At 37.2% G+C, this 13446-nt stretch overlaps 1 protein-coding gene across 1 annotated transcript; it reads right to left on the minus strand.

Moving 5' to 3' along the window:
• Nucleotides 1-13: 13 nt before the first annotated feature.
• On the minus strand, nucleotides 14-13307 carry lin52 (lin-52 DREAM MuvB core complex component). The gene is made up of 6 exons (XM_056767808.1): nucleotides 13239-13307; nucleotides 12210-12284; nucleotides 11963-12000; nucleotides 11814-11880; nucleotides 11523-11607; nucleotides 14-393 (listed from the first exon to the last, which is right to left on the minus strand). The coding sequence occupies exons 1-6, from the start codon at nucleotides 13255-13257 to the stop codon at nucleotides 345-347; spliced, it is 333 nt and encodes a 110-aa protein (XP_056623786.1). The 5' UTR covers nucleotides 13258-13307; the 3' UTR covers nucleotides 14-344.
• Nucleotides 13308-13446: the final 139 nt, after the last annotated feature.

Below are 13446 nucleotides of genomic sequence, written 5' to 3' on the forward strand. Positions count from 1 at the left end.
TGCCAACTGAATGTACATATTTCACCAATGCAGAAATTTTATTAAACAACTGAAATTGTATTAAACTGTATTAAACACTTCAGAGAGGAAAATAAATACATTATGAACATTTGTTGAAAAGCACTCCACTAGACTACTTCTACTTCTACTCAACACCTGTCATTCAAGTGAGAATATGTTATGCTCAGCTATATACAAAAGTTATGTTGATGTTGTATTTTGACTCAGAATCAGTCAAACTACAGTAAGAGCATTTAACAGCATGCTACTGTTATTCTGCCTTAAAAGATCACATGCAGCTGGTATCCAACAAATCAGCCGGTCACCGTCTGGATCTTCACTTTTTAGGTCTCTCCAAGATGTTCAGGAATTTCCCTCTTGTCATTTCCCTGGCTGGAAAAGAAAACAGGTTGTTATTCATTTACATGAGAAAAAGTGTGATCTCCTTTATGCATGCACACTATTCTTTATTTTTAAACACAACTTAAAGCTTCTGGTAAATTAAATTAGAAAAAAGCAACATAGGTGACATCCGACGCTGTCAATTAAGAACATACTGGATAAGTTCTTCAGACATATAGCTATCCAATTAAAACCTTTTTTCAAGATGTATAAGTAGTTTGTCAGTATATTACAAACATGTAAAACTGTTCTTAATGTTCCACCTAAATTAACTACAGCTCACTCTTCTGATCTTATAGAAAATAAAGATGTAACATCTGTGACCCCTGTTGTAAGGACACAGGGAGTGATGATGGGTGCACTGATTAAGGCAGGGATGTGAAGCGTGTGAGGGACAGGGCAAGCAATAATTTTGATATCTTGTGGATTGTAATTCAGATACCCGTGTGGAACATTAATGAAAGAAAAAGCACTAGTGGATTCACATTTTCCATCACTGAATTAAAAAGGATGCTGGACACACACACACACACACACACACACACACAGCAATGACAAGACCCTATCAACCTTGTTGTCTTAACGTTTTACAATGTCTTGATAAAATTATATAATTCTGGTGTATTAGCTTTTTGTATTGTAATTGTATTAGAATACTACAGTATTATAATATTGGCAGGTCTAAATACTGTTAGAAACATTAACATAAAAGCATTTAGAAGAAAGCATCAGATCCGTAGGGAAAACGATGACAGACAAGTATATTGTTAAAGGGGTGGTGGAACGGTCCGTCATGCATTCGGACTTCTTAACAAAGTAAAATGTGCTGTCTTCTCATGCTTAACATGGTCAACTTGTCAAAAAACCAGTGCGGCGTTATACATAGTATTTTTGAGCACATTACACTCCCCCAGCGATCATACAGGTTCCGAAAGTTTTTTCAAACATATAAAACTGTTTGGAAAAATTTTCTTGGTCCCTGATTGGACAATTCTCCAGGAAATGCAAGCAGCACGCCCACGCGGCAGCAAGGAGAGCAGGAGAAGGAGCATGCATAGACGTCACTTTCACTGTGCAGGAGATAGAGAGAGCATACGTTCGCAAAGTTCAGGTGTTTGTTGTTCACTGCATTTGGGTGATGAATGTTCTATAAACGGTGGATATAACACTGGTTTGGAAGATCGTTTGAAACTGATATATGGAGCCGTCCGAGCGCTAAAAGATGAAGGAAATGTGCCGCATGCGGTGAGTGAAACTGATGTCTGTGTTTTTTGTTGGCAATGGGTGCGCACGTGCTTTTGTTCAGCCTACCCCTCCACCCCCGCACCGTATGCTTTCGGAAATAATCGTACAGCTGTATCCATCTTTTATAAATCTTTATCTTTTAATAAACTAAATACTCTTGGAAGCTACGAAGTATGCAATACTACTGTATAGGTTTTCAAGATTAATATGAGATCAGCAGAAACCGTGTGTGTTACGGCCACTTTAATTAAGGAATACCTTTAGTAAAAGATATTAATACATTTCAAACCAATTCAAAATTATAAGCAGAAATACTTGGTGTAATAATTTATGAGCATTTTTTGTTCATAATCTCACTGCAAGAGATTAGTGATTGAACCACTTTTCAGAATCCAGGTTTCATGTCTGATACGCCAGCACGTAACGGTTAACGGTTTGTTAAATGGGCCACTGGTTTCTGGATGGGTCCACAAACAGGGGAAAGAGCTTCGTCATAGTTGAACTAACAACCCCTCACTAACTCTTAGAACCCCTCTACCAATCTCCCTCACATTTTCTGTCCAAAACAATACAGGAGTCTGTCTGGCTAAGCACTCTCCCACGAGACCCCTTCACCAGAGCGCACCCCTCTGATCCACTCATTAATTAGATTTCCATTTATTCTCAATTCCCGTCAGAGCAGAAGGGAAATGATTTGCATTGAGTGGGTTAGATTAAAAAGGGGAGTGTAGAGGGTCCTGCCAGCCAGCTAGCTTCCCTCAAACACACATGAATGCACACAGCGAGTGCTGTCACTGGATGGGGTAGATCAATACTGATTAGCAGGAGTTAGAGATTTGTTTAGTTGATTAGAAAGGTCAATTACTAATTCTGTACTTAGTTAATCAGCAGCTTGTTGTAGTTGACATCCATACTAAATGGCATATTATGGATTCCGGGGCCCATATTATCTTCTTGATGTTGTATGTACGCTCATTAAAATTTGAACGAAGTGCTGTAAATATGCTTTGTGACGGGTTTATAACCAAAATAAACAATTGTAGACAATTTAACGAGCCAGTATACAAGTAATAGGGAAGTTGAGTAACAAACAATTTAATGCAATATTTGTGTTGCTTCGAAATATTGTTCCACATAAATAGCATAGATGATTTGCCATTTTAAAAAAACCTTTTTTGTAAAATACAAAGGTTTCCAAGTTAAACAGTGCTTAAGAGATTTCTTATATTGACGCATCATGATCTTAATCAGAAATTGATAATCACATGATTGTAATTGTACAGATAGACAGAGGCTTTCTGGTTGAAGATAAAATTAATATCAAAACAGGCAGCTTGATAACACATATATTATCATCCTTTGGATTTATAAGGTTCTAACCTTCTAGATTCTAGATCTGGAACCTTCTAGATCTGGATTCTATTTGAATATGTAGATAAAACCTTTTTGCTAAAATGTACATGAAAAGATAAAAACATAACAAAAGTAAATTGTCACAGAATAAGAATATTTGAATAACTTCATCTTGACAAAAATTCAAATAGAACCTTACACAATCTAGACAAAACATATGACAAATAAAATATGAATAATACAAGTATAATTTTCCTTGTTTTTACAATCTGTGAACACTCTTTCAAATGGGTAAATGTGAGAATCAATTACAGTTCATTGTCTGGGTTACTTTATGGAACCAAAATGTTCTTCTATGGCATCGAAGAACCTTTTGAAGAGTGTAGGTCTCACAATACTGGTTTAAAATCACACCCTACCCTTGCAATTGAAATATATTTTAATATAAATAGTTTTTTCACCCATATTAAATATAATATAAATGTTTTTTGACACCACCAAACATACACACACGTGCATGCACACACCCAGCCGCCCCTGCCAGAGCCTAAATCTCATGTTACAGTAGGAGAAGAACCAGGTATTATCACCTATTTATTTCCTACTAGTTGCACCACCGTAAAAACAACAGTATGTCCCTATAGAAAAAGCACTACATTTAAGCCCCATTTTGATAACACCAAACTCTAGCATTTTAAAACTTACCCCACAACTTTGTGTACAACTCGAAAATCTTTTTCATCGCATAAAAACATTCATAAATGCTGGCATTTGAAGCCTTATTAGTGACTCTTTTATAATTTAATGTTTAAGCAAGTTGTCTGCAATTCATATAAAAAACAAAGCAATAAAATAAAATGTTTCGTTTTTTTAACCCAGAGAAGACAATGAGTCCCTGGCCCCAGAATTTCCTCCAAAACCAGGCTGCCCCTATTCACTTTCATTAAAAGTCAAGCACCCTAATCGTACCCCTGTTGCGCATCTGAAACTGCCACTTGGCTATTACGTGGAGTAATCTTTATTTAATAGATTTAACATTCATTCTCGCTGCCTAAATCTCATGGGACCCGGGAGGACAGACACGCGTTCGCGCACAAACCACCCGACCGCCCCCCATGTTGGAACGCATACACCTGACGCTCATGTTTGTGTTCAAAATTCAATTACCTACTTATTGATACTTCACTGAGATATTTAAGATGCAGACATGTCGAGTGATTTCCCAAGGGAGCCACTGCTTCCTCTTAATGTCCCAGCCGAGAGCTCTTCTCTCCTCACCCCTCCCTCCAAGCGCTTGACACCACGAATCATTACACACACGTGCACGTACACACCCAGCTGCCCCTGCCAGAGCCTATCCCTGTTCAAGAGGTGTCCTTATTAATAGGCAATCAGTCAAAATTCATTCATTAAAAAGCCTAAAAGGTTTCACACGGGCACTATGATTAGCTGGGAAAGAAAATCCAATGAATTCCTAATGTATTTATGGAAATAAGGTGTCATTTCCGATCTGTTGACAGCAGTGGTGGGTAGGACAGAGAAGGAAGAGTGAGCCGGATGAATTTCATCCGCTTTGCTGCCATGCCAGACTAAATACAAGCCAATCTTACATTTGTAATAGCCTATTATAGCCAATTCGAAATGTATATGAAACCATTAAAATCAAATAAGTACATTTCGGAAAAAAACTATCCTCCTGGAAACATTTTTAGGTACAGTTTTTGACGTGCTAGGTTTATCACCTTTCCACAAGATCTTCATATAATGCATTCAGCTGTCTCATTGACATTATATGGTGAATGTGTGACTCTACATGGAGGTCCTTTCGCCTGAAAGCATATCCTTAGCCGTCTTCAGTTCTTGTAACTTACTTTGATAGCTCAGGCAAAACTAAAAGATCTGTAACCATTTATTAACCGTCATGTAACGTGTATAACTCTTTTCATCTGTGGAACACAAAAGATGATATTTTGAGAAACGCATAAGTGGTTCTGTGTCGATAAAATGCTTAAAAACGTCCTTCAAGATTCTAGAAAGAAGGTCATACAGGTTTTTGCTTGGAATGACAAAGATGTTAAAATGATCAAATTGGCTGCAGATACACCTGCCTCTCTTTTTCAAATAAAGATTAAAAACGTTGAAATTTCACAAAAGTAAACAAAACAGATCAAGATGTTGAAGTCTGATTGACTTAACAAAATGTTTACTTATGAAAACAAACACAGATATCACCATTGTTACAGTAATCTCAATCCCACAAAGATTCCCTGATCGATCCTGGTACTATATGGGCCAACAGGAAGCAAATTCGATATAAAGAAGGATAGTGTGAAGGCAGGGGAACATGAAGAGATGAGAGGGCAGGAAGACAGAAGACAGTAAGTAGAGGAGAGCTACTCCCAGCTCAGCCTGTCATCTAGCCGCACTTCATAACTGCTTGCCCCTGCGGTCGGGTGTCTCTGATGGATTGATGGAAGCACATTACTACGGTAGGGTAGCATCACTGCAATCATATTCAGCGTCACAGTCCGCTTAATAGAGAAGAGATTGATCTAGGGGAGGAGGCAGTGAACATCGGAGCCATTAGTGCTGGACGAGTGTGACCTTCATACAGGGTGCAAGAACAGATTGAAGAGAGGATTGTTGAGGGTTCTTAGCCTTAGTCTTTCTCCTAATTTACGCTTGCCAAATACCACAGTGGACCATTTTCAGTATTTCTGAATTTACTATTTATAGGTATGTGTTCAGGTAAAATATTACTTTTGTTTCATAGTGTGAACTACAAGCAATATTTCTCTCAAATTTCAAATGAAAATTTTCTTTATATTTGCAGAAAAAGAACCGGGTCAAAATAAATAAAATAAAAGATGCTCTGTATTTTAACATTTAAGATCTATGTATTTGGCAGACGCTTTTATCCAAGGTGACTTACATTACATTGTATTATACATTTGTTTATGACAATGTGCAATGCCCTGGAATCGAACCCATGACCTTGGCATTGCTAGTGCCATGCTCTAACCACTGAGCCACAAGAAAGCTTTTTTCAGACCTCAAATACTGCAAAAACAAGCTCATTTCACTTTTAGGCAATACAACAGTAATATTTGTACATGAATTTAAGATCAACTTCAAAATATTTTTTTTATGTGATGACCTCGATGTTTATCTCATTTATGATAAAGGGTTTCTCATTTTTTTTGTAAATCCCTACCCATCTTCTTCCATATGCTTAAACTGTATATTTATAATTTATACAAACTTAGCTTCTGTAATAGACATCTGTCTAGAACAATAAAACAGATGAAAGGAAAAATTTACCCCCAAATTAAAATTCTTTCATAATTTACTTAATTTTATGTCATTCCAAACCTGTATGAATCTCTGTGTAATGAAGAGCAAAAATTGAAACCAAACTACACTGGCCCCAACTGACTTCCATTATACGGACACAAAACATTTCTCAAAAATTCTTCTTTTGTGTACCGATGTACAGATTTTAAGCAACATGAGGTTGAATGAAATGAGATATGTGAACTAGTTGCTAAGGTTGAACAAATCTCTTAGATAATTTGGTCTCTAGTTTTAGTTCAGGTCCCTTAGTTTCATTTCCCAACAAGAAGAAACGTCCAATTACAGCACCCTCGACAAGCCAACTGATATCATTAATGTCTACTGTTAACAGTTACAAGATTTCCCCCCAAAAATTTGCTAATTACCCCACAAAATACAGTTGTAATCTTATCAACCTCTCAAAAATACTGTTGTAATCTTATCAGGCCTACAGGACATTTCCAAACAATCAAAATAATTGACGCCTTGTTAAAACAAATCCCCACATTTACTCAAGTAGAAACAAGTGTGTTACATCATGTGTAAAAGCAGCCGCAGTGGAATCAGGGGGTATCATCAGCACCGCCTGAGGCCTGGCTGTCCCAGAGGAGCGCTCTCCATTCAATTACCTTCAATAACAGCACTTATCAGTGTAGTGACTGGTCCTGTGGGAGCAGAGGGGCCTGATGACCATGCTCAGCAGCCCCCGACAGCAGCATTCATCACGGCCTGCAGCAGATGGGTACTGGTGGGGGGCTGGAGGGGTAGGCACGCGTCAGGCCATCCCACAACGACCCCGATCAGCGTCACTCAGCTAAGAAAGGAGGGGTAAACGTCCCAGAGGAGACTGGTGTGCTACATGTCGCACACACAACGTGAACACATGCGACTTCCTGCATATTCGCGCAACCACAGATTTAATTCAACCAAAAAAAAAAACATTGGCTGAGACAAATCAGGAGAATCCTTTACTATTAATGTTTATTTTTCTTAACTTCAAGCTTAAAGTAAGCCGGCGATTAATCAAAGCTTAAATTATGCCGGCGATTAGCATATTTTTTTCACCTGAAACGTATAATGCATCCGATACCTCCGGCATCTACATGTCCTCGAGCCCCAAGTAAATAAATAAACTAATAAACACTGCAGCTGATAACCTTGCCTTTGGGGTGAGTTTTCACTGCCTGATTGCATTATCCCCATTAACCAGATCAAGACTTTAATGACCGATGTGCCAAAGGTGCAGTAAATCTTGCTGGTCCTCACCCTCCCATCACCTAACACTACCACTCGTCAGCTCGTTTAAAGGCGCTGAAGAGAGAAAGAAGCATGATGAAAAAGTAGCACAGATTAACAAGGCTTCCCCTGACAGCTAGGAAAAGGGAGAAAATTAAACCACACCACATTAAAGGGCGCTGCATTAAATGCTGCTCTGAGCTGAATGATAATCGTAATTTCATATCTACAGAGCAATGCCTCCTCTCTCCTCTGTGGAGGAGGCATTTCATTTCATGCTCGTTTAAAAATACCCTCAACAGCACTGAAATACAGAATATTAAATGAAACAAAGTATAATTCTGAAATAGTACAACAAACAAATAGATTTTGTTAAAATAATTGAGTTTTTGGAACTAGTTCTCTTACTACGAAACCTAAATTACTATGATGTGTGTCTATGAAATGTGTGTACATGTTAGATTTTATGGCTGCAGACAACATGCTTCAACTTAATGAATACATTTCCAACACAATTAATACTTCAACTGATTTAAAACTGTCTATTCATATTGCAATAAGGATGTTCCAAGTGCCAGTGATGTTATATTTCACTATCATTGACCATTTGTAGATCGTAATTTAATGGAATACAAACATAAATATTCAAACTTTTATCATGCAATGCTGTTGTCACAACACAACATTATTTACATAAAACGATAACCAATCATTTTGAACATTGGAAGCCGATAACAAATATATTGGACGTTATAAAGTACTAACAGTGCCTTTTAAAGTATTCATCCCCCTTAGATTTATTCACATTTTGTTATGTTGCTGCCTTATCTTTAACTACTTTAAAAAAATTGTTGTCTACAGTCCATGCACAATGACGTCAAAAGAAAAAACTTGTTACTTAGAACTTTGCTAATTTATTAATAATAAAATAAGTCCATTGCACAAGTATTTATACCCTCAGTAGTTGGTTAAAGCACCTTTACAGACTAAATTTTGAGGGGGTATGATGTGACAAGCTTTACACATCTGCTTTCGACAATTTTCTACCATTCTTCTCCTCGGATCCTCTCAAACTCTGTCAGTAGGATGGAGATCAACAGTAGAAAGACATAATCAGGTTTATACAGAAATGTTCAGATGGGTTCAAGCCCAAGCACTGTCTGGGCCACTCAAGGACATAGAAAGAGTTGTCCATAAGCCACTCTTGCATTGTTTTAGCGGTGTGCTTAGGATCATTGTCATGTTGGAGGATGTACCTTCTCCCCTCTCCCGAGGTTCTGGGCTATGTTTTCATGATCATTATCTCTGTATTTTGTGCCGTTTAGCTTCTCTTCTACTCTGACAAATGTCCTAGTCCCTACAGCTGAAAAACACCCCCAAATTAGGATGCTGTTTCCACCACACAATACTGTAGGGACGGTATTGTACAGGTGTTGAGCGGTGCCTGGTTTTCTCCAGACATGATGCATGAAACTGAGATTCATCAGACCAGACAATCTTGTTTCTGACAGTCTGAAACATTTGTTGACAGGGACATTTTTGAATATTTAAGATTTCATGCGTCTTCACTGAGCAAAAGCTTGAGTCTGGCCACTCGGCAATAAAGCCCAGATTGGTGGAGTGTTGCAGTGATGTTTGTCATGGAGCTAAACCAGAGTGTTCATCAGCTTGTTGGTCACTGCTCTTTCCAAGACCATTCTCCATCGATGTCTCAGTTTGGACAGTAGGTCAGCTCAAGTAAGAGATCTGGTGGTTCAAACCTCTTTCATTAAGGATTAATTGAGGCCACATGCTTCTGTAAACCTTCAGCAGATTTTTTTCAGGAGTCTTCCCCAGATCTGTTTCTTGATACTATCCTGTCTCCGAGCTCTACTGGCAGTTCTTTTGACAGCATGTCTTGGATTTTACTTTGATATGCATTTTCAGCTCTTGAACCTTTTACTGAGAGGTATGTGCCACTCCAAATCATACTTATTCAGTTGAATTTGCCACAGGATAACTCCACTCAAAGTGTATAAACATCAACAAAGAAAAACTAATGCTGCAGAGCTACATTTCAAGTGTCCCAGAAAAGGGTATGAATTCTAATGCAATGTACTTAAACCTAGCAAAGTTGTAACAATTTTTTTGTTTTGTTCTGTCATTATTGTGAATGGAGTCTAGAGTTTTTTAGCAATAATCAGCTACATTTCATTTTTCAAATGAGACCAACCGTAAGTCTGTATTCCAAAGAATTCAAGAGTTACCGCCATTTTAGTTCCAACATGCTTTTTCATGTGTAGGTTCAAAAAGGGCTACGAGGGTTAACAGGATAAGACAGTAACATAACAAAATGTGAATAAAATGACGGGGGATGAATACTTTTGCAAGGCACTGTAAATATTAATGTAACGTTTTATTTTTACCCTGAAAATCATGTACAAAGTCTACTTTACACTTATCAAAGATTATCAAATGTTTATTTAATAAACAAATTCAAGATGTTCTTCCAGAGCAACAAGTCTAACAGGTCTTAAGACAGAATGCACTCAGGCAGCAATTGGCTTCCAAAAATATGCTTTTTGCTCCTTACACATTCATTAATGTGTCATGATTCCGCCATCAAGTCATGTTTATTCTTGTTCTTGCAGCAGAGTCATGGCATAGCCTTAGGTTTTTTGTGGAGATAGAAGTTTTGGGCCTTAGGGATGGTCATACTCTCTCTCTGAATCTCATCTGTGTTTCCCGCCCTTTACTTTCGTTCACCTTCCCATCAGTGTTTCATCCCCTACAACGGCTACCTTGTCAATTATCCTTTGTGAGTTTCCCTTTAAATGGCCCTCGTGTTCATTGTCTAGTGCTTGTGCATTGTATTCTGTAGATCTGTGTATTGCTGTACTCCTGTTCTTGTTTGCTGTGATATACCCTAATCTAGTAAGTGTTTAATCTAGTTTATGTCTAGTGTTTGGTAAATCTAGTGTTTAGTTAGTGTTCGTTTCTGTTCACCTGTGTTTAGTGCTTTACCCCCTCGTGTGCCTTTGTTTTGTGTTTTTATAAATAAATCCTTTGTTAACCCCGTCACTACTGCCTGTAATTGGGTCCCCCCCTGTTTCGTGACAATATGTACAAACTAAAATAAATAAATACAGTAGATAATCATTATAGAAGACAGTACTGTACTGGATTTTAACTGTGAGCAGGTTAAAGCTGAAGTGGTTCAACCAGAGGAAATGATTAATAATTTATCGCCTATTATATATCGGCCAAAATTGTATTATTGGCCGATACCGATAACATTAAGATTGATAATTTAACGGTCGCACCGCTCAGTTTTAAGTAAACACATAAGGTCTATTTTAATTTGGTTTAAGGGACAGTTCACCCCCAAAAAAAAATGATATCATCATTTACTCACCATTACCTTGTTCCAAATCTATATACTGCATAAATGTCTATGTTCTGATGAACACAAATAAGAAAGATATTTGGAAGAATGCTTGAAACCAAACCGTTCTTAGTAGTACCACCATAGTAGTAAAAATTACAATGCGAGTCAAAAGTGCCCCAGGCCCAGAACTGTTTGCTTTCCTATGAAAGTCTATGAAAACTACTAGCTTCATATGTGAATTATTTTCTTTAGTGTAATACCACCATCTAGTGGAGAATGAGACTGAAATCAGGGCACTGGCACAAACAAGTGTTACACTGCCTGTAAAAATTAATCTAGTCATTTTTGTAATTTACTGTCTTCTACATAAGCCCATCCTACATAATGTAAGGAACATTTTGTAAAACAAAATCTTGATATCTTTAATATTGACAGAGTAAACCCATGTCAAATATGGAAATCATAGAAAATTAATGGTTGAAATCAAACTTTGATGCAAGTTATCTCATAATTACAGACTTTTTCACAGGGAGGTTGACAAATATCGGACAAGTTTCTAATTGTGGAGAAATCTGATTTTACTCACACTCTTCCAAGCCCAACTGATACGGCCAGATTCTGCAGGCCCTTCACCTTCTCCATCAGATTTGCTGTGGTCAAACTTCCTAATTCTAGTCCAAAAAACACAAGACTGATTTATTGATAACATATCACATTTGATCTCCCCTGTTCTATCTATACCACCACAACCTTTCTAAATTCCGTACTTTATATTAAAAATGTTATGCCCCTTCATTGAAATTATCACCAGAACAACAAAATGTAACATTTTGGAAATAAAGAAGAACAATATGTATTTGTTTGACTTCAATCAGACCTTTTAACATCTCTATATCTTCTGATTCCAGTTCAGCCATCCACTTGGGCGGAGAATTTGTAATAGGCTGGAAATAGCAAACAGAATTCTCAGTTTAATTTCTTCCTCTTTTGCCTGCAAACGTAGAAGTGTAGCTACATAATACTCACATTTTTGAAAGATGCAGCAAATTCTGAGACACCCGGTACTGTTAAAATTTTGAATAGGGCATTGTGTTAGGAGAAAATCGCATGAAACCTTTAAATGGAATTTTGAGCAATACTTTTGTGACAATTAAACTAATCTAAGTCTAACACAGTTAGTATATTCTAACAAATATACAATTGAAAATGATTAAAATATATAATTGTGATATTTGTGAATGGGGCGTTAGATAAAAGTCTGTATTGGACTCACATTGCTCTGGCCACAGGTCAGGAGAAGCACGGTCAAGTTTCTCAAAACTTAGTAGAGAGGACTCAAAGTCCTCACCTATAAAGAAAAAAGAAAACAATTATAGTGACCCACTCAGAAAATAATTAAAAGTATCTATAAAGCTTGACAGACATGAGCCAAAAGACATACTTAGTTTAAAGTGATAATTCACCCAAATAGGAAAATTCTGTCATCATTAACTCACATTTGAGTTCCAAATCTGTTTAAATGTCCTTGTTCTGATAAACACAGAGAAAGATATTTGGAAGAATGCTTATAACCAGACAAAATTTGCTCCCGATCGAGTACCATGGTAGGAAAATATACAATGGTAGTAAAAAGTGCCCCAGAACTGTTTTATTTGTTTTTCAACAGATGAAGTAAGTTTTCCAACTATGGGAGTCAATGTGGGGGCATAATCTGTCTGGTTATAAGCATTCTTCTAAATATCTTTTAAATAAATTTATACAGACTTTGTTACATCTCGAAGGTGAGTAAATAATGATGACAGATATTTCATCTTTGGATGAAGTATCACTTTAATGTTACGACAAAACTATCTCAAGCTGTGAGGACATAATCAAAGTAACGTTAGCACAGGAGAGTGACGTTTTCGGTTTAACGGTTCGGCAGTGTAACGTTACGTTATTGTTGTTGTTGTGAAATAGCTAGCTGGATGCCAGTGATTATTAAATGAGATCTATATCCTTAAAACACTACGCTATAACGCAAAAGCAATATTTTTCTGAATAACTTTCAGCAAATTTATCTTGTGCACAATATGTATTGCAACATCTGATGTCGCTTGAAGCGTAAGGTTAAGTTAGCTTGCTAATGAACTGCAAATTATTTTAAGACACCATTCCGAACAAAATCCTTAAATTAAACTTAAATACGTCAATTGATTAGGATAGTGTAATAAACCCCACAAATGTGTATAAGGTTTATTACGCCTGTTATACTGCAACAATAACAACTTATCCAACCAGGGAGAAGAGAATTAAAATTTACCTCCATTCGGAGACGCCATCTTGACAACAACACACGTGACTTGTATCAGCCAATGTCCGAAGGGTGTTTGCATCCGTCGTCCCGCCCTCCTGATGTGTGTTGTTGCTCTTCAGTGATTTGTTTACAGATTCCTTTGTTTATAAACGTACTTTTACGTGAACGTACAGAAATGAGCAAATTTTAAGACAGAGTCATTAGATACACACAC

Source organism: Triplophysa dalaica, chromosome 15 (assembly GCF_015846415.1).
Source record: "Triplophysa dalaica isolate WHDGS20190420 chromosome 15, ASM1584641v1, whole genome shotgun sequence".
NCBI lineage: Eukaryota > Metazoa > Chordata > Actinopteri > Cypriniformes > Nemacheilidae > Triplophysa > Triplophysa dalaica.

Coding starts and splice junctions, on each gene's coding strand:
- lin52 (XM_056767808.1), bottom strand. Junction 12,001..12,209: donor TGACCTGTGGCCAGAGCAAT/GTGAGTCCAATA, acceptor AAATTTTAACAG/TACCGGGTGTCTCAGAATTT. Junction 11,608..11,813: donor AGATATAGAGATGTTAAAAG/GTCTGATTGAAG, acceptor TTTTTGGACTAG/AATTAGGAAGTTTGACCACA.